Raw genomic sequence first — 27,003 nt, 5'->3', positions numbered from 1 at the left:
TAGTATTTGCATTAACTACAAAGGTTGTGTTTTACCATAATCCCAATCATTTTATCATTAAAATCATAAAATCATTTTATTTTAATATATTTACTAGTCAGCATCAATTTTCTTATTAGACTAAGCATCCTTTGTACTCATTAAAGACAAAGCATATTTTAGAAACTCCTCAATGATAGTATCTGTTTAAAAAAGCCTGTTTTGTTTTTAAACAAATTTCAGTTGGTACCCACATATACCTTCACGTTAATTCCCTTCATAAACGATTAACTTTTTGAAAGCCTGCAGGTTGGCTTTGGTTAGATAGCAGTGAGAACTCAGAATAATCTTTCCGAAATACCATATTCAGCTTTGTAGCTTCACTGCTTCTGCAAAGGAAAAATCTAATTTTCACTTAGTCTATATAAAAGTACAAACCTGCAACAACTTGCATGAAAAATGGCTCTTAAAAAATGTTATGTACTTCAGTGTAGCAGCACTCAAACAACCTTTAATGCACTTTTATGTTTTTCCTGAAAAACTGAAAAATACAAGCAAAGGCAAATTGCACAGAACTGCAAATTCTTATCTCTGCTTTGAATATTTTTAATTGGCATCCATAACTAAATCTGAGGAGAGTCACACAGTATTTTCATTTAAGCATCTGAAAGAAGCACCTACCAGATCTGCCAAATAATATCTTTTTGTCTTTCCTTATAAGAAGGTAATATTCTAATTCAAGATCCACGATACACAAACAAACCCATGAAAATAGATCTTTATAAAGAAACCCTTTACAAAACCAAATTCTATACATATTAAAGCCACTTAAGCTTGTTATTACACTAAATGTGGTAACCTGCTTCCTGGTCAAGAAACCTCTATCTCTGATGACACCTAAAGGGGTTACTCCCTCCTGCTCTCACCTTGAATGTTCCCTACTCCTTCCCCTCTGATAGGGGAAGTCAACCAGATCAAATTAAAAATACTGTTATTTTTGGTAAGGTTCATATCAGCAATCTGATTCTAGTGGCTGCATGGTCACGGATATACTGTCTTAGCACTACAAAGTTGACAAAAATACACAAATAAAAATGTAAGGAAAGGGCAGGATCATATCTTTCTACAACTTTAATATCTAATGCCCTATCACATGTGCTTGTTAACATACAAATGCAGGTAAGGGTAACTGTCAATTACAATACTTGCCATTTCTTAAAAAGCCCAATGACACTATAATCTGTTTATATAACAGTGTACAATGAATCACTGATTCTAAAAATTCTTTGTTAAACCATTTTTGTTTGTTAAAGAGACAAGAAGCATCGTTGGGAAAGAATTAGGCAGCAAAACCCTGTTAATCAGGAGGCAACAAAAGGAAACAAGTCAAAGGTTACAGAACAGGTGAAAAGAATGTTCTTAAACTACTTTTGCAAGACACTGGAAGTAGTCTTACAATGGCTAAATACAAGGATATGAAGACAAAAGATGTTTTTATTAAGTTATTTTCTTTAATTTAAAGATAATTGTCAGTAGCATTAAATCAATATTTAACGTCTTTTGAATTTCAAGTTATACCACTTTGAGTATTATATTGGCCATCTCCACTGGTCAGAAGGAGGTTCATCAACTAGAGGTTCCCATGGTTTCCACTGTGTCATTTTTCTTGCCAGAGAAAGCTCATTTTCAGCCTGTTAATAAACATCATATACAAGGTCTTAAAAACTGAGTATCACTCATGTATGAAACTAACTTTATTTCAGACCATCGTGCCAGTGATATGTCACCATCTACCATGGTCAGGGATTACTTCAAATTTCATCTTTAAACTGAACAAAGAAATTCCTTCTGCTGCCCAAATGCCCCTCCGCAGCATGCCAGGAGCCCAGGCTCCAACCTCTGCTCTGCCTAATAACACAGCAGCCTGCAGGAACTGGAGATTCCTTCTGCATGGTGCAGGACGTGCCAGGAGGAGTGTGGTGCCCGACTTCCCTGTAGGCAGCTCTTCACCTTCCACCAGATGGACTAGATGAACTCTAGAAGTCCCTTCCAACCTTAACCATTCTGTGATTCTGTGATTTTTAATAGATCAGGTGACACCCAAATGCTCATAGGGACAGCCTGTTCACCTAGTCATTCCCATTCCCCTTCATGACAATCTCTTCAACCCTGTTATTTTCCCAGTCTATTTAGTTTATCTTCCAATATGATTCTGTTATCTGCACCTTCCATATGCACGTTAAGTATATACTCGCATCAACATGGTAACCATTACTAAGTTTGTTAGTTTTCAGCCTGATCATCCCTTTCATGCTTCACTTTCAGCTTCCTTATGAAACAAACAAAGATGTTTTCTAGGAAAGGTAAATTGCAAATTTTAAGTTCAGCCAAAACAACACTTGGGAACACTACTCCAACTTGTACCTAATTTTAAGTTTCCCATTTCTTACCTGTAAAATGACTTCTTCTATGTGGCCACTATTCAGCTTGTCTTCTAGTTTTTGCACATCTTTTTCCTGTGTATTCAAATGCATGTGTTTAGTTTTACTTAGCAGTGGAAACACGCTTAGAGTAAACAAAATGTCAAGTTCTCAACTATAAACACTGAAAAGCAGTACTAATTAATGGCATCCAAAGAATCAGCAAAGGGCTAGAGTATACATCTTAAAAGATCTTTTCTTCACCTTTAAGAAGGATATTCAATCTTTCAGTTATCACTTTAAATACACCACCAATATTGTATAGCTTAATGTACCCAATAAGTGTTTTAAAATGTCAAATGTAAAGATTGTTCTAACAGCACATGGATTTTCCGGTACAAATGTGTGGAATCTATCGCTATTCCACAAATCTTCAGAAAACTATTTTTCTTCTAATTTTAATATCCCACTGAAAATATTCTAATCAATAACAAAAATAAATTGAGACCTCACTTATTTCTGAATTAATATATGAAAGTTGCTTATACCCCCAGAAAACAGCCAGTCATTTCAAAAGTCATTCTTCACATCCTAAAAATCTTTTCACATGCAATATGTATGAAACAGCTCTATACTTACTGTTTGCACTAAATTCATTCGCTGATTTACAATCTGCTCGGTGTATTTCCTATATGCAGCATCTTTGGGAATGCTTTGCAGGACAGTGAGAATTTTTGTATACAGTATTCGCAGGCGCTGAAGTGATCAAGAGACATAGTTAAAATACAAAACTGGACTTACTCAGCTACACATCCTACTTAATCTGCTTAAATACACATAACAAAGTACTGAAAGTATTTGGATGCAAAATGTCTGAAATAACAAAGGAGCCAAGTCTGACCCACACAATTCTTTTCTTGGGTTGGATTGAGATTTATCCAAATTTACCACTGGGAGCTTCCTTACAAAATAAAACATTGTAATTTGAAGTATATATGATACAAAATTCAACTAGATACCTGTATTCCTAGCATTAACCATGCTTTTCACAAATAAAATTCAACTCCAAATGATTAGTTTCAGAAAAACTACTTGAGAAGATAAAAAGATGCATATTACTTAAACTAGAGCATGTTGGCTTATTTTTTTCCCCACCTCTTCTCATGGTAGTACAAAATTCAGCTGTAAATATTGCTGTATTCTAATGCAGTGGTAAAGCAAGATAATTAATAAATGCCAGCTAAGGGACATCTCTTGTCTCAGTAACAGCATCTAACCAAAGAAGAAAGAAAGTCCTGTAAGAGGAATAAGAAACAGAAGTATATTTTAAATAGTATTGTTGAATAGCTGGAAATTTCAAAGTGAGGAGAAAATAAAAAACTGCAGAAACCCTTCCAAAGTTCCCATCTCTTCTATGAACAAGCCAGATGCAGCAAATATATCTGCCATGAAGAGGCAATAAGAATGTACCAAATTGTTCATGAACCAGCTACTTGATTCCCAAGAACTGCTGAGATATTCCGATCACAGGCCCTACATGTGCTTCTTCATTAAATGACTATCCTTAAATTAACGCATCTATTGGGTAAAGTTACCCCACCACCTTGATATCGAGTATAGCTTTTTTAGGTATGTACTGAAAATAAAAGCCAGGTATGAAAAAAAAGTGTGCTTGTGCCCTAGTAATGATATTTATAAAGAGTTTAATTGAACATTTATTATGTTTGAATTGGAGGAGTACATAAGATGCATCAAAAATGAATTCAAAAAAGAACTTGCAGAAATTGAGATTTCTGAAGTGAGCACACATAGCAAAAAAACATACCCAAAATAAAGCCCTGCGATCTGAATTAACTTTAAGAACTAATTTGTTTTTCTGTATTTTTGCTTTCACTTTGGAAAACATTCACAATTTGTCATTTAATTTGTGATCTCTCTAATGGACTGCAACCAAAACAAAACAAAAACAAACCCCGCTTTGTCCTCCCTCTCAGTTTCAGTTTAACATGGAATTTCTCGCAACGTACCTCGTGAGGATTTTCAGATACAGCCAATCCTACCAGCCCGGTGGTCTGCAGAGAGGGCACAAGGGAGGGTTTCATGCACCAAGGCGCTATCTTCGTGCCATGTGACCCTTTTGGGGCCCTCCTCGCCTCACACCTTCCCGCGACACAAACCCCCCCCGCGCCAGCGCCACACGGCGCCGCGACCTCAGCCCAGTCTCGCTCCTCCCGCGCGACCGTTAACGGTCCCGGCGGCCCGGGGCGCACTGGGCCCCTACTTCGGCCACTCTGCTCGGACACCCTCTCCGTGGAAGGTCGCCGCGGCGGGAGGCCCACGCGAGACGAGCACGCGAACCGCATTCACCTTCCTCAGTGCGCCGGCCATGGCTGCGCCCCACTCCGCCAGCCCCCGCCGGCGCCGCCGCGCGCATGCGCCACGCAGAGGCCCTGCGCACGGCGGCCAGAGGACGCGGCGAAGGACGCGGCGAAGGACGGCGGCTGCGCATGCGCCGAGCCCCCCCCCCGTTCCCGCCTGCGGTCTGCGGAGCCGCGGGCCGCCTGGCTCAGCAGTGCGCATGCGCTGAGCGGTGCGGCGCATGCGCGGAGCCTCGGCCCGGGGGTGCGCGAGGGGCGGGTCCCGCCGAGCGGCCCTGGGCGCCCTCGCGCGGGGCGGCCGGGGGCTCCCCCGGGCTGGAGGCCCTGGGGCTGGGGAGGCCTTGCCTGGAGATCACCAGTCCTACATCTTGCGTTTGAATTTTCATTTTATTCCTACCAAACAAAGATAAAAGGTGTAATTCGCTACAGTTTATGTTTTCTGTATCACTGCTGACAGCTGAAAACAACAGATACCAAGCAATAGTTGCCTGCAACTGCCATTAATGTGTCCTTAGAGCTGTCACAAGATCACTTTGGGATTTTTTTTTTCCACTGATCCCTCGGCATTCAAGCTCAGTACAATTCAAAAATGATCTCAAGTCTTTCTTCTGGAAAACAGACAACTAAAATTTATCTTAGTTGCCCTAGTTGCTTGTTTAAAAGTCAAATTTTGCACAGTAGGACTTGATAATACCTGAGTTGTAACTGTTTGTACTCTGCTTTTGAGGGTTTTTTTTCCCCTCTAACTGATAAGCCTTGCCAATATCTGAGCTTGCAGAATATCAAGAACATCAAAGAATTTTCAGTGAAAATCAGTCTTTTAATAACACATAGGCGACCTGAACTACATAACAAGCAACCTTACTGACAAAGGATGTGCTGTGTTTGCTTCTCCGCTCCTGAGTGCTCCTTGGGATTGCACCAGGGAGGTCTGAGGTTCCTGCAGTGGGCCTTTCTGAGGCATAGGGAATAGTCTATCCATTCAAAATGAAATTATTTAAAAATTGCAACCCTTTTTATTTGACTATCCCCATATATTTCTGTTCTCTGTAGTGTTTCAAGCAGATTAGTATGTGTGATTCATAACCAGCCATAGCAGAAATTATTCTGTGGGTGGCAGTTGTCTTTAGCCAAATTAGCCGTATAGCCCAATTACCTCCATTCAAATACTGGTTTTAATCATCTGTCTAGACAGCCCAAGCATACAGGTGTCCCTGCCACATCCAAGCATCAAGTGTACAAAATGTTAGTGTACAAAATGTTCCATCAGGAATTCAGAGGTGTTTCAGTAACAAAATCCTCAAGTTGTTAAATCCTGTTTAAAAAGGTAGTTTATGTAGTTTAAAATATAGCATCTCCCAGACCACAACTACGTGAGAAGTATTAACAGTATTAACATAACAATAATTACCCTGTTTTTGAAAGAAAAGCATTTTACAGTTTATTATTTGTTTTAACAGTGGTTACCCACAAGTGTATCCTGTGTGTTATCACTATACGGTGCACAGCCACCCCAAGAAGGCCTTGCTACTGCTGTCGCTTTTCCTCCCTGCTTTGCCTCACCAATGAATTTATCTCACAATGTGAAGTCTTGCAAATTGCCATATGATTTCGATATCTGGACAAAAGTCTTATTTATTCTACATGCATGAAGTTAAAATTGACCAATGGATTTAAACCTAATAGCTGTGTGAAATCAGAATCAGACACTGTTTGCATAACAACGCTAAGTAGTACTGAAAACAGTTTGAAAAGCAAAATAATACTAGGCCTGCAATATGGACTTGTTCTGATAGCGTCCCGGTGAGGCAGGGGAAATGAAAGCACTAAAGGTAAGCACTTAAAATGTTTGTGTTTTTATGTGTATGTATGTATGTAGGGACATATATACACACCTTATATAGTTGCATGTATTTTATATATATTTTACTATATTAAAATATTTTAACTTAGGCAACTGTGGAGCAGGTTCTCAGCACTGCTGCTGCTGTTGCTGTTGCATTGACTGGGGTTTATTTTGGAAGCTCCTCATAGTTATTCAAGGCACAATTGTGAAAGGTGTTGAAGTAAACATTATTATTGTCATTAAATATTTTTGTTGATTTTATGCCCAAAGGTGACATGCATTTAAGCATCCTGGTTAGGCTTTGGTGGTTCTATAAATGCAAGTGCAGCATGGGGCACGGAGGAGCGATGGAGTTCGGGACATTTGCTCCAATCTGCCCATTTACTGGGCTCCTCAGAATCCACAGTCTAAAGTTTTTTTTCATCAGACCAGTTGTAGACACAGACTAGTTGGAAGATTGTTGTTCCAGTTTGTAATGTTCAGTTTGTGACTGTTCAAACTTGTATTTCTTTTTATCCAATTGGTTATAAACAAAACGATGGCAAATTAATAAGTATTACATCAATGTCTGTCTAGCAAGAGAAAAAAAAACCCATAATCCTTCTCACCCTATACCCTTTGTTTTAACTTGTGGGCACCGTGTTCTTAATATTATTCTGGGGTTATTCTGCTTTGCCCCAGTACTGCCTGTGCCGCTCTTTCCTGCTTATTTGTCCAGTTTCAAGGTTTTAAATCTACTTAAATAAGTACTATCCTTGACAGTGAATCTATGAAGCATTGTGTATAAGCCTCAGAGCAAGTGGTTAGTATTCAGTGATGTAATGTGGCAAGATCCAAGACTAGTTCAAGACTAGACCTCAAATGTGTTTTATTTCAATTTATGTAAATACGTTACCAGATTTTCTTAATACAGCCAGTGAGAGTAAGTCTGCAAATAATGTGTTTTCTTAATGAGAGTTTTTGAGCCAATGAAGGCACAGATAATCTCATTGTGCCATCCAGACCTCGTGTTAAATTTCATGAGATTTTAGAGAAGTCATGTGTAATACTTTCCTGTGGGTTGAGCACACTTATATTACAGTTGTACAAGGTCAGACCTTAATTTAACTAGCAACTGTGTATTTAATTTTAGAAATATCACAGGACACCTCAGCTTGCAGGGCGCTATTCCTGGCTGTTCGAAAGGCAGGCCCAAGAGTAACAGTGACAAGATAATGGGTTGAAAAGGTGAGAATTTGCTATGCTCGCCAATTTGATTAGTACTGAAATACTTTGAAACTGTAAATAATAGTTAATATACTGAATCCAAATTTAGACTGTTATTAATTATTTTATTGTTACGAATAACCTCTTTGGGACTGCATGCCTAAGGGGCTTCTATTTATAGAGAGCTAAGCTAGGATTGCCTAGTTTATTTTAAAGATAAGATTTAGAATAACATTAATGCTCACATAACCTTAATTTTTTATCTGTGTGTTTAATAGTGATAAATCTTTGACACGCTTCTCTCTACAGAAAGACCCAATTTTCCATGATTAGCAAGTATTTCAGACCTTTTGCAATGAAAACAAAAGTAACTTCAGGAAAGCCGAAATCTTTTTTAGGAAAAACTGAATTTCTGTTTCACGGTAAGTATGCCAATAATACCAAGTTAAGAGCAACAAGTAACTATTTTTTTGTTTTAGAAAAAAAAAAACAAAATCAGAAAAAGAACACCGTACTCAAAATGTGTTTACAGAAAAATAGTCTTGGTGATACAAAGACTAAAATTTGTTTGGAGTAAGCATTTCCAGTGGTTTCTAATGATCTAGTATTTTGCAGTGGTCAAAAAAACCCCTGATTTTCCATGAGCAAATGAAATAAAATTTTGCTACTGAGCATTTTAACTTTTTCACTGCTACCTCATGCAAGAGAGATGTTTGTACTGCTGCTCAGTGTTCCAGCCACTGTTCTATTCCTCTGTGATCCCGGTGGAACATCCACACTTCATTTGGATCTTGTCACCTCAGCACAGTGTATTACCAGCAGTGATATAGCAAATCAAGCTCCCAAAGCATTTCTAAACCTCTAGTAATGTGTCCAGCACTTGTGCTATGATGAGCTATTTGCTTTATCATATTTATTCTACCATGTCACAGTCACTTTCTACCTTCTTTTTCCATTTTATATATTCCATATATATATATATATATATATATATATTTATTATTTTTTTTTCTGTGGGATAAAGTATCTTGAAAACAGTACATACAACATTACGAAAGCAGTCCTAAACTGAGGTTTTCTAGCTAAGTGTGTATGTGAGCAGAGCTCGGTACTTGCTCTGGCATAGTCAGTTATGGGAAATACAGCAAAGAGGTACTTGACCAAATAGGTAAGAAAGCTATAAAACCAGCAAAAAAACAATGTATATGATGAGCTGTTAACTATTTTGTTTTTATAATCCTTCAGAGATGAGGAGGTAGGCAGGCAATATATGTTTTCCCAAAAGACATGGATTTTCTTGATAAATTTGTAACTAGGGTTGTCGTGCAAAATGCTGTCTGCTCTTATCCCTTTTAGGAATCTGTGAAGCTAGAGGGTATTCATCACCTCACAAGTTTAAACCTGTTACAAAGTGTTAGGAACATTTATGAATAATAAAGTAACAGGAATATACCAAATATACTATGATGGACTATAATGAACTTGATTCACTTATGGACTGCAACTTTAGGAGGGCTTGTGGATTATGGAAGTTCACCCGTAAGGATGCAGTTTGTCCTGTTTCATAAGCAGGATGCTTCACAAAATTCAGCAACACAAAGGGAGAGCATTAAAAATGCACCAATATTGCAAACGGAAGGTTTTCTAAAAATAAAAGGTACCAAAAAAGGGAAAAATTTAGGTTCTTTTTAGCAAGAAACTTGTAACATCATTTAGAAAATAGGTTTTAACCTGCTTCCTTTAGATGTTTTTTTGACATTCTCATACTTCGTATTGCATCTCAAAAGTTTGAGAGGAATAACTTCCTTTCTGCATAAAGCAAAATTGGGGAAAAATGTAGAGAAAAAAACTCTTTAATTCTTTTTGCTGCAACAAATTCGATAAGCTTTCATAATCTTGTTTTGATTACAAGAGCTTCAGAACATCTTTGTAAATCTTTTTAAAATTATGGAGAGGTTCATACTGTTTTGCATCTGACAGGAAACTTGATCAAAATTCTGAAAAATTTCAGATTTTTTTTTTTGCAGAAGGAACCAAGTTCTGCTTAAAGCTTTCTGTGCCAGATCACAACTTCCAGAACTTCTGAGCACGACCATGACGTACAGTAGATTCACCATTAGGTAGTGTGTGAAACTCTTTAGTTATTTACATGATTACCTTTTGCATTTGATGTTATCTCTCTCAAATCCCATGTTTTTTTTTAATTGGGAAGACATCCCCATAGTCTGTTACGCACCAGGAAAGGTGGAGGGGGCGTTAATACAGGTTGCGACTGAAAACTATCTGGTAAAGTTCCTTTGAATTCAGAACTGGGTGATGAACCACCACCACACAAACTGTAATGAGATGCCTTGGGCTTTCTCAGTCTGAAATTCTGTGTCCAAATGGTATTGATTGGTGGATCACTTACCTGCTGCCAATACTACACTAGGTGAAGGAAGCAAAAAAAAAAAATGTTCTTTTTCCATGAAAAAAAAACTAGTTCAAAGCTTCTGTCAATTAATAACTTTTGTGTAATGCTGAATAAGTTTGATGTGTGATAATCTTTATAACTGATCACATTTGATTCAGAATAGCTGACCTCCTCTATACATAATATACACAATTCTCCTTTTTTTTTTCTTTTTTTTTTTCCTACAAATTTTAAATGTGTGTATATTTTGTTCAAATAGGCTTGCGAATACCTATGTTAGGTGAGGAATCATTATTAGGGTCTTAACGTTGTTTATTCTTCATTATTCATGCTTTTGTGGAAATCATATATCCACTGTTTTGATGATCTTAGCTTCCTAAAGGGGAGTCTCATTTCATGGTTCAAAAATCGTCTAATATTTGTTTGTATATGATAAATGTAATATGCTAATAATAAAAAAAGCTTTTCCAAACAGCCTGTCCAGTACTCCAATTCAAATGTTTCCAGTGTTTTTTTCTTTTTCTATCATTCTTAAATAGAAGTAAAGTAAGCCAAGGTATTATTCAATTATAACAAATCAATAGAAACACCTAATTTTATTACAAGAAACCTTCTGCATACCTTCTGTAGCATATGACCCTTAGTAAGTATGTTTTGTTTCAAGATAGCTCATCATTCCATAATAAATAATGGACGAAAGTGAAGATTTGGCTGAACACCTGCTCACTGAGTATGCCATACAGCTCAGCATTCAAGAATCAAACACAGCCAAGCCACCAGGATCTTCCAGCTATAACGACAGGTACTGTGAATTCAATACACACAGGAACAAATTATGACGTATTTGTAGAGTGCTTTGACACTGCTGTGGCTTTAGTGCTTTGTGCTAAGTCTTCAGTGCTTTCCCCAAAAGATTTCTTAGTGTGGCCATTGCATGTCTCTCTCAATAAAGCATTGTCTGAAGCAATGATGAAAAGATGTAAGCAGAATAAAATGTGGGTTTTTTTTCCTCATAAATTTCTAAAAGATCAACTTTAAAAGACAAGAACACCTGAGTTGTTAGTTACACATTTGCTTATTCCAGCCCTTCCATGAACATTCAAACTGTTCATACAGCAAAAACCTAAACTAAAATAACAAGAAAAACCCTCAGGAATGATCGCAGAAGGATCCATACCTGATCTTGTTTAAGAGCAGTTCCTTTGACAAGAAAATGTGACCTCTGCCAAGCCATTCAGTATGGCAAAAATTACCTGTTGGAGATCTTCAGAGATCTGTGCTCTGTGGGCAGCATTCTGCAATGTGGTATCTGTGCTGAATTGCCTTCTAGAGCAACAGGTCTCTTGAGAGCTCACGGAGAGAATTTAGGAAGATTAAATTCACCTGGCTAAACTAAACTAATACTTCTAGTTATTTTAGGCCATTTGCATTCTTTTAAAAAGTATAGTTTTGAAACAAAACATAGTCTTAAGATAATTCTTTGGCAGAAATACTGTAAATGAGGGACTCCTATTTTAAGATTGAAGTCTCTCTTTTTACTGAAGGTTCTCATTAAAACCTTCAAATTTTTTTTCTAGTCTGGTTATTATGGTGTATTTAGCACCTAAATAACTCAGCAGCAAACACTAGTTCAACTAGTTCGACATTCTATTACATGCAGGTTTAAATGATACTGTTAAAAATATTGACAACTCATTTTGTCAATATTTTGACAAAGGGAAAATCATAACATTTATGCCATCAAGCTCTCTTTCATTAATGAATATTGATGCTTTTGTGCCCTCAAATTATCATTTACTATCAAATGTTGCTGAATCTCAAGAGGTTTCTTCAGGTGGCAGATACCCGTTTTAGTCTATTTCTGTTCCAATTAGAAGATTTGTCACTTCACAACTCCTTCTGGGATCTGCTATGCCAGCAGAGTGGGAGGGAGGGAAAGGACCATGAAAAATACACTCTGGAGGCTCCTCATGAGGTCAGTTTGCAACATGAATTGCATCTAATTTGGGAACTCTGTTTTTTTTTGAAGTTCCACTAACTAAAGAAGTCACAAGGCAAATCTAGGTTGCAACTAATGTATTTGGAGGAAAGCAGGCTCAGATGAGAAGCAAATGGCAAACTGAATAAATGATTTCATATAATGCATCTACTATTTGTATCTCGTATATTCTGCTTTTTTTTTTCCTTTTTTTTTTTTGATAGATTTTTACCACCTAGTGAGGAAAACAGGAAAATTGTAAGAGCCATAAAGCAAGGTAAACCTCCTAAAATAAAATAGGCCTTATGCAAAATTCTGAGCTTTCAGCGTATTCTTTTCAACTGTATCTCGTTTATCTTTTATCTTTTTTTTTTTTTAAGGTGAAGTTTTTGGGCTCCAAGACCTTGTGAAAAAGAAATATGCTTTGGATGAAGCTGATGATAGAGGGTGGTTCCCACTGCATGAGGCTGCAACTCAGCCAATTCAGCAAATACTTGAAATCATTTTGGATGGTGAGTAAAGATGTCACACAAAACCCAAGACAGTGGGAGCAGCAAAGAAACAAAAATAAGCAAGCATGCACAGAAACAGGCTAGAATGAATAATAAAGAAAGTAGGAACATATTCTTCCATGGAGTATCTTGCTACGTTCTATAAATATCAGTCAAATTTTGGTTTGGGGAGGTCACATGAATTTACAGGAGCAAAGAACATGGATAATTTTGTAAGGCTTTGTTCAAAAATCTATAGATAGGGAAAGCAAAAATTACTCTTCAATGTAATCTTCAGTAGTTCATTGTGGCAGTACTAGTTGGATTAAGTTAAGCATAAGTAATTTTCATAAAGATTTAGCATATAAGAATTTCTGATGTATATCAATGTCCTAGCAGCCTCATGCTTTACTTTTATCTTTTTTTTTCTTCCTTTTATTAACTCTAGCATCTTATAAAACCATGTGGGAATACAAAACATGTGATGGAGAAACACCATTAACTCTGGCAGCAAAAGCTGGCTTTGTGGAAAATGTGAGAACATTACTGGAAAAGGGTGTTTGGCCAAATACCACAAATGACAAAGGAGAAACTCCACTTCTTATTGGTAATTGCATCCTTTCCCCGTGTTTAAGCAAAAAGAAATGTAGTTCTTCTCATCAGCTAGACTGGCACATCCATTTCTGCAGACTCAAGAACTGACTCTTAACAAGGGGAATTTAGGCCCATTTTTGCAAATCCTTATATCTGTGAATAATTTCTGCTGATCTAAATACTCCTGTTGGCTTGTATTTACAATGGTGACCATCTTTTTAGATGAAAATAATATCCAACACTTTGTAAAATGTGCCCAGCATTCCGTCTACACTAGTTATGCCCTAGGTGATCACCAAGCTGAGATTTTGCTCCTAAAGATACTCTTAAGAGACTGATACTAGTTTATTTTCTTCAAGACAATTTCTCCATGCATTCAGATATCTTAAGGCCTTTAGCAGCTGGGTCCTGTGTATCTTAAGGTATGAGTACTGTAGAAAATAGGCTGCTGCTTAAACTTTCAGGCCTGTAATTTATACTGAATATTTTTATTTCTATTGAATGATTTCAAAATCAACAAGCTCATTTCTCTCCCTCTTATATTGAAAATGAGTTTCAACTACATTGCTAAACAATACCTCAGGAAAAGTGGTTCTTTTAGAAGATTTTATGCAGCAGATAGAATTAACTGTATCTTATCATATAAGAGTAATTTAGCTGTATCAGATTCCAGTTCCTGTTGAAAATGGAAATCTATTCATTTTTCTGAAAATAAATTACTACAATTCTAATTTACTATATAACAAAATACTATTATACTAAGTAAGAAAATACAATATATAATATAAATATCAGTATTGAAATGCTCAGTTCTCTGAGCTGTTTTTGACTTTGATTCAGGTGCAATTAATGTATTGAAATTTTAGGGCCCTAAAGCATTTTAAGGCCCTAAAGAGACTTCCTTTACAGCTGTTTTAAGCCTGAAACTTTTACACTATTTTCATCCTTTGCTATTTGAATCCTGAAAAGAACAACCAGCACTAACTGAAAGAATGACAATTTATTTCCATAAACATTACCTTATACAAACTCCTAAATATTAAGTTGACAGCTATCTTTGTGCTGAAATGTGCTATCATGTATTTCAGTCTTAGACTCAGCATAACAGAAAGGTTAAGCACTTTTAATAGATGATATTCAGAATTAGTTTTGATTTAGTTACCCATTTGAATGCTAAGACTGGTTTAAGGGGTTCTTCAGTACACATGAAGGTAAATGCTGAACAAGTATTTAGTGGGATAACTTCTGCTTTCAGGCTCATTCAGTAATACTCTACTGGATAATTTTGAAGACTGTTGCCTCTTCAAAACTTTTGACTTGTATAGAGGGACACTCGCAAAAGTTAAATTTGCTAATCCTGGGTGCTGGTTTCTCTCAGTTCTGTCATCAGTCAGACCCACTGTTCCAATGGACAGATCGGAAGTGAAATTAGACTCTTACTCTGGATCTTTTGCGCAAATCCTGTTGCAGTTATCCTTGAAAACTTCAAACTGGGAATCTCAAAAAGACAGAATGTGGCCTCTAAAAGTGACAGGTCTCAGTTGTACTTTGACTAATAGCAGCCACAGAGCACACTCTAGGATTAGAGACAGCAGATGACTAAGTTAAAGTGTACTTTTCTAGCAGGACTGTAATGTTTGTACCATCATTAAAAGCAAAAGACTGCTCTAATATTGTATTATTGTTGCTTTTTCTTTCTGTAAGTCACTTCTCTCTCAGAATCTAACTTACGCTGGTTTTGCCCCAGATATTCAAAACTGACATAATTTACAGATTATGGTATTTTATCTTGATTTCCTGTGTAGTGGCTATCACCATTTACTTATCAATGAGTTTGATTCTCAGATTTCCAGAATGGGAAGTATTTTTAACTTCCTTATATCAGTACAAAAAAACAAAACTAAACAAAACCAACTATTCTAGACTTACTAAATCATCTTTTAACTTTGAAGACAGTATGTCTAAAAGTTTAATTGTATTATTTTCTTCCCTTTTTAATATTTTCAAGCTGTAAGAAGGCGCTCTTTTCAAATGGTGTCTACTCTGATTGAACATAACTGTCATATCCACCAGCCGTGTGTGAGACGTTGGTCAGCAATGCATGAAGCTGCAAAACAGGGTTGCAAAGATATTGTTTCTCTTCTGCTGAAGAATGGTGGAAATGTGAACCTTAAGGATGGATATGGGGTAACACCATTAGGTGTTGCTGCTGAATATGGTCACTGCGATGTGCTGGAGCATCTTATTCATAAAGGTATATGGTCAGGTTAAAAAAAACGCACCTGGATATGTATTGTCTGTAGGTAATTTGGCCCGATTTTTGTGATGAGCTGCAAATTAATTGGGATATAAAAATAAATTCCCTCTCCTTCAAGGTGGAGATGTCCAGGCCTTAGCAGATGACGGTTCATCGATACTGTTTGAAGCTGCTGGAGGAGGTGATCCAGACTGCATAGCACTTCTGCTGGAGTATGGAGGAAGTGGCAATGTGCCTAATAAGGCAGGATTGCTTCCCATACACAAAGCGGCTTATGAGGGACATTACCTGTGAGTATGAGCTCGGGCTTCACGTTTTCTTTAAGACACTCTGTGACTCAAGGTCCAGTTGAGGAAGACTGTGTTAAACATGGAAATGTACAGACCATTTATATTTCAGAAGCACCTCTGTTACACTGAGCCCTGGAACAGGCTGCCCAGAGAGGCTGTGGAGTCTCCTTCTCTGGAGATCTTCAAACCCCGCCTGGATGCCGCCCTGTGCCACATGCTCTGGGTGTCCCTGCTGGAGCAGGAGAGTTAGGCTAGATGGTCTCTAAAGATCCCTTCCAACCCCAACCATTCTGTGATTCTGTGATCTATTAATATGAATTAAATTTAAAATGTTATTTTAGTGCATAAACTACAAAATGGAAAACTTACTGCCTAGGACTAAGTGAAAACCACTGAAACAAATTAACACAAGGTGCCATTTGACATTGCTCAAAATAGATGTTTATGTTTTTGAATCATCTGAAGATTCTGCCTTAGCAAAAAGCTGGATGATGGTCTCTTTTCTTCTTGCAGGGGGTGATTCCTTACTACTTCTCTTCACTGTTTTTTAGGGCCCTGAAATATCTCATTCCAGTGACATCCAAAACTGCAATCCAGAAAAGTGGGTTAAGTCCTCTTCACTCAGCAGCAGATGGCCAGAATTTGCAATGTTTAGAGCTCCTCATTGAAAGTGACTTCGATGTCAATGCCCTGCTGGCTGAGCACATTTCAGACAGTTACGATGACGAAAGGAAAACGGCACTCTATTTTGCTGTTTCTAACAATGACATTCTTTGCACTGAAATATTACTCAAAGCAGGAGCAAATCCGAACAAGGATCCTTTAAACTGTCTCCTTGTGGCAGTGAGAGCTGGTAATCATGAAATAGTCAGGCTGCTCCTATCCTATGGAGCGAACGTCAACTGCTACTTTATGCTGGTCAATGATACCCATTTCCCCAGTGCCATTCAGTATGCCTTGAATGATGAGGTGATGCTGAGGCTCTTGCTTAACCATGGATACAATGTGGAAATGTGCTTTGACTGCATGCATCAAGATATCTTTGGAAATTCCTTTGTGTGGTCAACTCCAGAGGAAGAAATTCTCCCAGGATGGACTTCTTCTGTGATTAAGGATAATCTAGTAAATACGTACCTTACTTTCTTCTCTCTTTTTTTTTTTTTCATTAACCAGTTTTAAAATTCCCAGGTAATTGTGCACAATTAACATACAGGCAAAGTCCCTTTTCAGAAGACCTATAATATAAAAGAGTCTTTCTTCAGTTTTGACCCTGAGATGGAGAAAATTATGTGCAAGGAGTGACTTTAGTTTTAGGCTTGTATCTTAGAGATTTAGGAAGAAAGAGATAAGCCATAGAGAAAGAAATTGGAATTTTTGTTTCTGTCACGACAAATGGAGTAGATGTATTTCCAAAGAGAAATAACTGTCAGGCAGAATGGTGTAGGAAATTATAGCAATATTATCACAGATATTGGCCACCAAGCCTGTCCAGGCAGATCAAGGAATCACAGAAGTTAAGCATGGAAGCAAATGGCTTCTGAAGGAACCTTCTTAGGTGTTAGTTTATGATTGTCAAAATTATTTCTAGTACTCTGATTGTTTTCTGTAATTGCTTTAAAATTTGTGGGTTTGGCATTCCTTTGCACAGGCTTTGAAATTTTGGTGTGTTTTCCTTTTCAGTTCTGTGACTTTATTGCTGTTCCTTGGTTGAAACATTTAGCAGGAAGAGTGGTTCGTATTTTCATAGATTATATGGATTATGTTCCTCTATGCACAAAAATAAAGTTCGTCCTGGAAACCCAGAAGGAATGGCCAGAGATACGGCAGATACTGGGTAAATATCAAACCTCCATTTAATGATTTTATGATTTATTAGAGACTTTAAATGTCTCTGCGGAGCCATATTCAACCAGAATATTTTATAGTCCCTTTCAGCATACTACTAAAAATGAAAGTTTTGCCCTTCATCCATTTCTCAGATTGAGACAGATCTTTGCCTGTTACCACTAATCATGCATTAGCTGCCTTCACTGGAATATAGCAAACATACAGCTGCTGAGAATTGCTCTCACAGAGGATGTTACTGTTCTGTGGGAAGCCCCTAGGGTTAGCTGGGACTGTTGAGGTGCTTCTCAAACACCTTATTAGCCCATGCATTTTAAAGACACCAGCCGTTGTACAGCTGTGAGATACATTTTTTAATGAGGAATATTGCTGGCCTGTCTTTCTCTTTTGTTCCCTCGATCCTTTTCAGCTCTGCAAGTTGTTTGAGCAGTATCATAAGAGCAGGTTTTACATCCCATAATATTCAGGATTATAGATGGTGACGAGTGCTCCATAACAATTGTATCACCATTTCCAAACTCTGTCGTGAAGTACAGTTAGGGTTGTCGTTTTTTATACAATAGTTGAAAAGTATTTCATATGTATGCTTATATTTTTAAAACAAATTATCCTGGGCCTTCCCCCTTTCATGGCACCCAAGATAGGCTTCACCTCCCTTAGCTTTAAAAATCTACAGTATGGATGTCTACGTCTGAGCTATCTCTGTGGGGAAAGCTTCTCCTCTGCTGTGGACGTATGTTAGGATGAGATGAATGATTGAGGTGATTATTTCCCTTCGTTGCTACAAGAGAAGTGTGGACCTCTAATTCAGTTTAAAGGACATTTATAATGTGGTTACCATAAGTTACTTAGGTGAATCGCACTTCTTAGCTGTATATAGTTTTTCCTAGGTACAGTAGATCTTTTCATGATCTGTCAGCATGTTAGGAGAAAACTTTGAGATGTAGGAGATTTGATTTCCTTACCAGTTCAGTGCTGAAATTAAACGTTTCCCATCTAATAAATGGGCCTGAGGAAAACAAACTGAGAAGCACCAAAGCTAATAGTGCAACTTCCTTCGATTTTAAAAGGCCTCTCATTTAACTCATAATTCAGATTTGCAAAATTTGACATAGTCACTTGGTAACTCAGAATATGTGACTGCATGTGCATGCGGGATAACTGAGGCCCACATTTTGAAGGATAGTTGATAGAGATAGTAATACAGAAGCAATTATCCTTTTATTTTTTATTATTTAAAATTATGGTATCACTACTGTAATTATATTTTGAAATCCCAAATTCAATGAAAGAATGAATTTCTAATTGTCCTTAGAATATCATCTGACGATTTCTTTTGGTATGTTGAAAATGTTTATATACCGGGGTATAAACGTGACTGTAGCAGCTTTGCATAATGGTTGGTTAAATGCATTGGAAAATACTGCATAAATATCCAGATGATAAACTGGAATTATGACTTTGAAATTTAGATAATGAATCGTAATGCAAGTTTTTAGTAAACTTGCATATTTACTGATAAAATTCTTTGAAGTGTCATCTAACACATCTAGCATAAAACATTTTTTTTATTCTTATCTGTCTTTTCCTTATTTTCGCTTGTGTGTTGTTCTGCCAGGGAAACATATAATCAGTAATTTTTGCATTCATTAATTTTATTTAACTTTTTTAAAAATTTGTAAATAGGATTTGATTTAACATCGACCATTTAAGAGCAAAATATTTAGAATTAAAGCTTATATGCTGTATTTAATTTTGCTTTGATAGTTTATACCAGCATGCAGAGGAAATCTTTCTCTTTGTTATCACAGGAACATCAAAATAATTTAGTTATCTTAAGTACTGATATTTCAAATATGTTGAAATGCACTGATCTGTTAGGAAAGCTAAATTATACTGAACACTTACAGTGGTGTAAATTCTCATATTAAATGTTTATTTGGAAGACTCAAGAGTCCCAGGCATGATATGATCTGGCCCTGGGGCCTCATTATTGCTGTAGAAATATAGAGTGCCACATAGTTTGCGTGACTGGCCTCAGCATCCATATTTTTAAGTTGTGCATCTAGAAAAGAGGTGAGATCTTTTACCTCTCATAATTTATTATACTAAATAAGGTCCTGGTTTAGCTATTCAGAGACTTTGAAGATACAGCAACATGTGCATGTTTGCAAAGTGGACAGTAACATTAGGCAGATGTTAGCTGAAAACAGAAGGTTGATTATGAATATCAGCAGCATGTAACATGGCATTTTGGAAGTAAAAATAATGGTATTTTATTCCGAACTGGCAAGTTAATAGCACTCCAAGGTAATAGATTTTGATGTTAATTTTTTCCGAGCATGTTTTGAGATTGCGAACTGGACTAGTATCATTGTTGATGACGTTGTTTTTCCCACTGTTTCTATCTTGCTGTTTTCTCAGATAATCCTCGCTCACTGAAGCATCTATGTCGTCTGAAAATACGTAAACTCATGGGATTAAGGAGACTCCAGAAACTGTCAACCACAAAGAAGTTTCCACTTCCACCAGTTCTAAAGAACTATATCCTATATAAAGAATATGATCTGTATGGAAAAGGGATACATTTAGATTAGTTTTTAAAAAATAACTGTGTACAATCTGTTATTTGATTTCTTCACTATTTTTGACAAATCAGAAAATTGTTTAGTTTGTTTTATAATTCAGAACACGATTATATTTGTTGTAAATAGGTCTCCTATGGGAACAATCTTTATTTTTTCTTCCAAAAAGAATGATATGTTAAAGCTCAATTTAAAACTTCATGTTTTAACTCAACATTGTGTTGCCCAAAAAGAGGCTAAAATCAGAATACAGAGACTAAAGAGACTAATGTGAAACACTAAATAGGAGTTTAGGTATATAAAGGATAAAAATTATAATTAATGATTAAGAAGAATTTTCTTGATGGACTCCTTAACGATTGCTGCTCTCTTTTTTGGGGATCCATTGATTTGGGAAAATAAATGTGTAATTTAGTTTGGCAATGAAAATTAAACAACTAACTAACTGCAATTCTCTGTCATTTAATTTGCCTGAAATATAACACATTTTGTATTTTGAAAATCATGATCCTATTATAAAAATCTCAAAAAAATAAAGATTCTTTTTTGCAATTTTGTCAGAGTGTATGTTCTCAAGTAAACCTTCTGTACATGTAGGGCAGCATCATATAATTCTTGGCAGAGTGAAAGTTTTTCTGTAGGCTTTTTAAAAGAAAAAGTGGATTTTGATGGACAAGAAAAAAAGGGGAGAGGGGAAATTAAGCAGCAGGTTGTTGCTTGATTAGTTGAGAAATAATGTCATAAATTTAATTATGGTTCCTGCAGAGTTTTGTCAGGTCACTTCCAAACCTGACTAAACAACATTCTTAGCCATGCTGGGATGCACTTGACAGAATATTTCTGTGCATGCCTGGAGGAAAAGAATTAAACTATAGTCTTTAAACTATTCTATTAAAAGTGGATTTCACTTCCTCTTTGTATGCTAAGGGAAAAAAAAGAGTGACAAACCGTTAAATTCATCATTTTTTTCATATGGCGGATGTCAGCACTATATTGTGCTAAGTCCGAGCATAGTAAAACACTTAGATCATGGTTATTCCTCTTTCTCTCACACACAAACAAACAAAAGTTCAGCTTAAGTACCTTTCTGCCCTACCTAGTGGCAATCTTCAGAATTTCTCCCTTTTTTTTTTATTTGCTGTATTAATTGCCACAAATAACTTAGTTAGAGATGTAAATTCCAGTTCCAAAGGCAGCTACATCTGTCCCTTTGCAGATACCCCAGAGGGCTGCGCTGCCATCCAGAGGGACCCGGACAGACTGGACAACTGGGCGGTGAAAAACCTCATGCAGTTCAACAAGGCCAAGTGCAGGGTCCTGCACCTGGGGAGGAATAACCCCAGACACCAGTGCAGGCTGGGGACTGACCTTCTGGAGAGCAGCTCTGCAGAGAAAGACCTGGGTGTCATGGTGAATGACAAATTGACCATGAGGCAGCAGTGTGCCCTTGGGGCCAAGAAGGCCAATGGGATCCTCGGGTGCATTAAGAAGAGCGTCTCCAGCAGGTCGAGGGAGGTGATCCTGCCCCTCTACTCAGCCGTGGTGAGGCCACATCTGGAGTATTGTGTCCAGTTCTGGGCTCCACAGTATAAGAGGGATGTGGAGCTGCTGGAGAGAGTCCAGTGCAGGGCTACAAGGATGATCAGGGGCCTGGAACATCTGCCCTATGAAGAGAGGCTGAGGGAGCTGGGCCTGTTCAGCCTGGAGAAGAGAAGGCTGAGAGGGGATCTGATCAGTGTATAAAAGTACCTCAAGGGAGGGGGTGAAGAGGATGGTGCTGGCCTCTTTTCCGTGGTGGCCACCAACAGAACTAGAGGTAATGGCCACAAACTGAAGCACCAAAAGTTCCACAGGAACTTCAGGAAAAATTTCTTAACAGCGAGGGTTACAGAGCGCTGGAACAGGCTGCCCAGAGAGCTTGTGGAGTCTCCTTCTCTGGAGATCTTCAAAACCCGCTTGGACGCAGTCCTGTGCCACGTGCTCTAGGTGACCCTGCGTGTGCAGGGGGGTAGGGCTAGATGACCTCTGGAGGTCTCTTCCAACCTGAAGCATTCTGTGATTCTATGATCTGTCCTTGGTCACAACAGATTTAACGGACCAAATTGAAATAATAAAGATTACTGGTGACATGCGGGGAGTCGAATACATGACTTTATTACTGCTTCTGGTCTCAGTAGGGTTGCTAGTCATCTCGGTTGTCGGTTTCTTGTCAGAAATTTTATTTCGGATGTAAAAGAAGTGTTTAGTCATTGTGCAGCATTCCTAGAAACTCTGGTATCTGCAGCTGACTGCCTGACTCTAGGAGATCCCTTTCCACAGAGGGTCTGAATGGCAGATGCTCAATGAAACCAACATGATTAGAATCATAGAATCATAGAATGCTTAGGGTTGGAAGGGACCTCTAGAGATCATCTAGTCCAACCCCCCTGCATACGCAGGGACACCTAAAGCACGTGGCGCAGGACTGCATCCAAGCGGGTTTTGAAGATCTCCAGAGAAGGAGACTCCACAACCTCTCTGGGCAGCCTGTTCCAGTGCTCTGTCACCCTCACTGTTAAGAAATTTTTCCTTAAGTTCCTATGGAATTTTTGATGTTTCAGTTTCCGGCCATTTCCTCTAGTCCTATCAGTGGCCACCACTGAAAAGAGACCATCCCCGTCCTCTGCACTCCCTCCCTTGAGGTATTTATATACACTGATTAGATCCCCTCTCAGCCTTCTCTTCTCCAGGCTGAACAGGCCCAGCTCCCTCAGCCTCTCCTCATAGGGCAGATGTTCCAGGCCCCTGATCATCCTTGTAGCCCGGCGCTGGACTCTCTCCAGCAGCTCCACATCCCTCTTGTACTGTGGAGCCCAGAACTGGACACAGTACTCCAGATGCGGCCTCACCAGGGCTGAGTAGAGGGGCAGGATCACCTCCCTTGACCTGCTGGAGACGCTCTTCTTAATGCAGCCCAGGATCCCATTGGCCTTCTTGGCAATGAGGGCACACTGCTGCCTCATGGTCAACTTGTCGTCCACCATGACACCCAGGTCTTTCTCCGCAGAGCTGCTCTCCACAAGGTCGGTCCCCAGCCTGTACTGGTGTCTGGGGTTATTCCTCCCCAGGTGCAGGACCTTGTACTTGGCCTTGTTGAATTGCATGAGGTTTTTCACCACCCAGTTGTCCAGTCTGTCCAGGTCCCTCTGGATGGCAGCGCAGCCCTCTGGGGTATCGGCTACTCCTCCCAGTTTGGTATCATCAGCAAACTTGCTGAGGGAGCACTCTGTGCCTTCATCCAGGTCATTGATGAATAAATTGAACAGGACTGGACCAAGGACTGACCCCTGGGGGACCCCACTAGCCACAGGCCTCCAACTAGACTCTGCACCGCTGATCACCACTCTCTGGGCCCTGCCATCCAGCCAGTTCCTAATCCATCTCACTGTCCACTCATCTATCCCACACTTCCAGAGCTTGCCCAGGAGGATGTTGTGAGGGACGGTGTCAAAATTAGGGCTCATAGGTCAATGTATTGTGGACATATCAGGCTAAATACGTGTATCCAGAGATATGACCAGAATGTGGGAATTCCTGGGAAGAACTATAGCTTTAATAGTGGTAATTTTGATGAATACAGTGGCCATAATACAAGAAGAGGAGTAGCTGCCTACCTAATACAGTATACTCCAACAAGCAAAGGAAGCATGATCTAATAGGACTTCAGGCAGATGATTTTAAACCCTTTCTGTGGCTAGAGCCAAATTCCATTAGTAATTTTAGTTCATGGACTGGGGTTTATATTTAGGAGTCTATACATGCCTCAGGCATAGAAATCACCTCTGGCATCAAAGCATTCAGCTCTAGAACAGCACATTGCCACAAATGTTAAAAATATCATGAACTAGTCCTTGAAATATCATGAGGTAAGCTAAAAAAGCATGATATTATTGAATTTATCTTTTAACTAATGCAACTGGGACCCTTTTTGTCGTGTGGTAGTCTGTTCTAGAGGGTGCCCTGATTCTGTGTTAAAGCTTTTTTTTTTTTCTTTTTTTTTTTTGAACATTGAAAATGTTTATTTACTGAAGACTCTTCTTTTTCCCTTAGGTGATAAAGAAAATACCATGACATGAGAAAGCATCTGGAATGCTTCTAAGACATCTCTGAACTGCAAAGGATGAGGAAGAGACAAAGATTAGTTTAAAGGAGACAAGGAGAGATACAGAAAGCAACTGTTAACCTTGTGTCATGCTGATGACACCGTTAGGAAATGAAGGTAGGTCTTTTGGATCCCATGTTTTACAGCCAGAACATTGTATTTTAATTTTCCGAGGTCAAGTGTGCACTGGTGAGAGCAGGGGAAGTAAGTGGTCTAGGACTGTCTGTTGTGTGAAAAGGGGAAAAGACAGCAGCCACAGCTGTAAAAAGAAAGCGCTGGGAAAAATTTCTGCTCTTTTCCTTACTTGGACTTTAATTGAACCCTTGCGATCTAAGGCTTTGGTTTTCTCAGCTATCCGGGTGTGACTCACTGGGTGTTCCATCGCAACCCAATTCCATGGCATGTCCACCCCAATAGCAACGTGGTCAGAGGTAATTAAATGCCTTGGCACAGATTCAGGCATGCTCTGGGGTAAGGACTTCTATCAGGTTGGAGACAATGTTTGAGAGCAGGGGTATAGCTCAGTCTCTGTTTCTCATAAAATCTGACACAAACAGCTGCACCAGACTGATTAGCTCTCCAAGGAGCCAGACATTCAACCGTGGTTACATCAGCCTTCGCAGCACCACAGAGAGGGACTTTGTAGCTTGAAGTTTTTTTCAGAGCTCCGTCAAGGACCAAACCATGGGGATAACTTTTGTGTGTGATCAGCTCTTGCCTGTCAGGCTTGTAATGCTGTGTGTACAACTTCCATGCTTTGGAAGCACTTTGTATTCTTGGAAGCTGGTGTGGCAGGTCCTTGTCCTGTGCTGTCAGCAGGGAAATTTTGCTGCAGAAGTCGGAGTTCTGGCTCAGCCTCTTCATGCCTGGGCTGGTCTTTGTCAGATTATTATTCCTGACAGGATGGGTGTCATGCATGGAGAGAGAGTCACAAACAGTGATCATTTGGGATAGACAAAGGGGTTTTTCTGATTGTTATTTGGGATTCAAAGAAGCCTTTAAAGTGCCTTCGCCTGTTTAGCGAGGTGAAAAGCAACAGGAATTCATGAATGTTTGCCTCTGTAGAAGAACTCTCTTACTTATCCATCACTCCCTTCTGCATGCACCTAATCAGCAAACTCACCTGGATCTCCTGTTCTGTGTAGTCACTGCTGTCCCCTTGTTGTACTCTGCCAGTCTGTCTGCTAAATCAGTCCCTCTAAAGCCTATTTTTTCTCCCATGAGCCTTGGAACTGGTAGGTGTCTGCTCAAGAAAAAGATATGTGGAAAAGCAAAACCAGCCACGGTAAATTACAACCTTGACGGCTTTACACTGGGCTGCTTCTCTCCTGGCCTTTCCACCATAGTTCGTTTGTTTGGACTGCAATAATTAAAACTGGAACCTTACCATCCAAGATGTCTATCCTTTAGACTGTTCTGCTCCCTTGAGATAAGGACCTTGCCTCAAAAATAAATCCCCAGCTTCCAAATGCATGGAGCAATCTTCAAAGAAATCCACTCTGATTCTTCAGCAGGACAAATGAAGGGTTAATCAGAAAATATATGGTTAAGTGCACTGAAGCGCTGTATAAATATTTATAGGTATGTATTATGTTGGGAAGCATTTGCCCTCTGAAATGTTCTCTTAATTATCACTCACACCACTGGATATATCAGAGGGAATATTCTCCAAGGAATATATTTTCCATGGTTCTCCTGAAAAGCTGTAAAAACAAATTACTAAATTGCTAGTAGTCACAAGGCACGTACAACAGTGTAAATCTGGTGGCATGTAGAAGGTGTTTACATTTTATTTTTAAAATTCATATTTTCAATAGCAATCTCTACATTTGATCCACTCTTAGGGGAAAAAAAAAAACATTTTGATTGGATATTCTGCATGTGCTAGATATGGTATCCATAACTACCATTGTCATTAGTTTGGGCTATTTTACAATGCAGTAGAGAATTTACCTTACCTACTACATCTCGTTTTTAATTCCTCATGATTTTCATCATTTATTTATATTGCAGAGACTTTATATTTAGAATCTAAAAATACACTTAAAAATAATTTGATGGAAAAAGGAAATGCTAATAGAAATAAGTAACTCTGGGTATTAAGAAATAGAACATCTTTTTAATCGAAGGGCAACTGTAGGTTGTGCTAAGCTACACAAGAGAACTGTCTGGGACTAAGATATTCAACAAAAGAATTAGTCCATGCACTTAGAATTACTTATAAGTAATTGTTCAACTGCTGTCATCTGAACATAGAAATTACTCTACAGTTGCAAATGCGACCAAGAATAGCACAAGGCTTATACTGGTGGATGTTAGCTGTTTTATTTTACTTTTTGGGAAAGAATAGGTTACCTACAGCTGTCTCAACAGTGTGTCTTTCAAACTGCACGTCTAATAACTGAATTCTGTGTCCATGCAAAGGTTCCTCTGGTACTTTATCTGCAGTACAGTGGCCTCTACTTCCTCTCCAAAACTGTTGAGCAATATTGCTATGTAATTCCAAACAGCTGCTGTGTTCACCCTAGTGTCTGTACATCAGTAGCGAGTGAAATGATTTCTATATATAGTTTGTAAATC

General features: G+C 38.5%; 2 protein-coding genes across 3 annotated transcripts; one reads left to right on the top strand and one right to left on the bottom strand.

Moving 5' to 3' along the window:
* Window positions 1-1,537: 1,537 nt before the first annotated feature.
* Window positions 1,538-4,815, bottom strand: NDUFA5 (NADH:ubiquinone oxidoreductase subunit A5). Of its 2 annotated transcripts, XM_088521907.1 has the most exons (5): window positions 4,767-4,815; window positions 4,427-4,471; window positions 3,039-3,155; window positions 2,430-2,495; window positions 1,538-1,670 (listed from the first exon to the last, which is right to left on the bottom strand). In XM_088521907.1, exons 1-5 carry the CDS (start codon window positions 4,785-4,787, stop codon window positions 1,569-1,571), a joined length of 351 nt encoding a protein of 116 aa, XP_088378033.1. In that variant the 5' UTR covers window positions 4,788-4,815; the 3' UTR covers window positions 1,538-1,568. The 2 variants fall into 2 exon arrangements, with proteins under 2 accessions (XP_088378033.1, XP_010212689.2); XM_010214387.2 differs by lacking the exon at window positions 4,767-4,815 and having other exon boundaries at window positions 4,427-4,518.
* Window positions 4,816-7,666: 2,851 nt separating this feature from the next.
* Window positions 7,667-20,294, top strand: ASB15 (ankyrin repeat and SOCS box containing 15). Its single transcript, XM_088521892.1, has 10 exons — window positions 7,667-7,850; window positions 10,907-11,044; window positions 12,445-12,497; window positions 12,601-12,732; window positions 13,160-13,318; window positions 15,314-15,559; window positions 15,681-15,852; window positions 16,404-16,974; window positions 17,533-17,686; window positions 20,122-20,294. Exons 2-10 carry the CDS (start codon window positions 10,932-10,934, stop codon window positions 20,292-20,294), a joined length of 1,773 nt encoding a protein of 590 aa, XP_088378018.1. The 5' UTR covers window positions 7,667-7,850; window positions 10,907-10,931.
* The last annotated feature ends 6,709 nt before the right edge of the window (window positions 20,295-27,003 follow it).

The sequence above is a fragment of the Tinamus guttatus genome, unplaced genomic scaffold (assembly GCF_059628265.1).
Source record: "Tinamus guttatus ecotype Peru unplaced genomic scaffold, ASM5962826v1 Tinamus_guttatus_pri_ptg000138l, whole genome shotgun sequence".
Taxonomy (NCBI): domain Eukaryota; kingdom Metazoa; phylum Chordata; class Aves; order Tinamiformes; family Tinamidae; genus Tinamus; species Tinamus guttatus.
This window is presented reverse-complemented; position numbering and strand designations above follow the sequence as displayed.

Bases quoted from the DNA above. Each gene is read 5' to 3' on its own strand.
- ASB15 (XM_088521892.1), top strand. From the start codon at position 10,932: ATGGACGAAAGTGAAGATTTGGCTGAACACCTGCTCACTGAGTATGCC. The intron at 12,498-12,600 runs GTAAACCTCCTA...TTTTTTTTTAAG, and splicing joins TGTAAGAGCCATAAAGCAAG to GTGAAGTTTTTGGGCTCCAA. The intron at 17,687-20,121 runs GTAAATATCAAA...CTGTTTTCTCAG, and splicing joins AGAGATACGGCAGATACTGG to ATAATCCTCGCTCACTGAAG.
- NDUFA5 (XM_010214387.2), bottom strand. From the start codon at position 4,501: ATGAAACCCTCCCTTGTGCCCTCTCTGCAGACCACCGGGCTGGTAGGA. The intron at 3,156-4,426 runs GTACGTTGCGAG...TGATCACTTCAG, and splicing joins TATCTGAAAATCCTCACGAG to CGCCTGCGAATACTGTATAC. The intron at 1,671-2,429 runs GTAAGAAATGGG...GTTTATTAACAG, and splicing joins TAGAAGAAGTCATTTTACAG to GCTGAAAATGAGCTTTCTCT.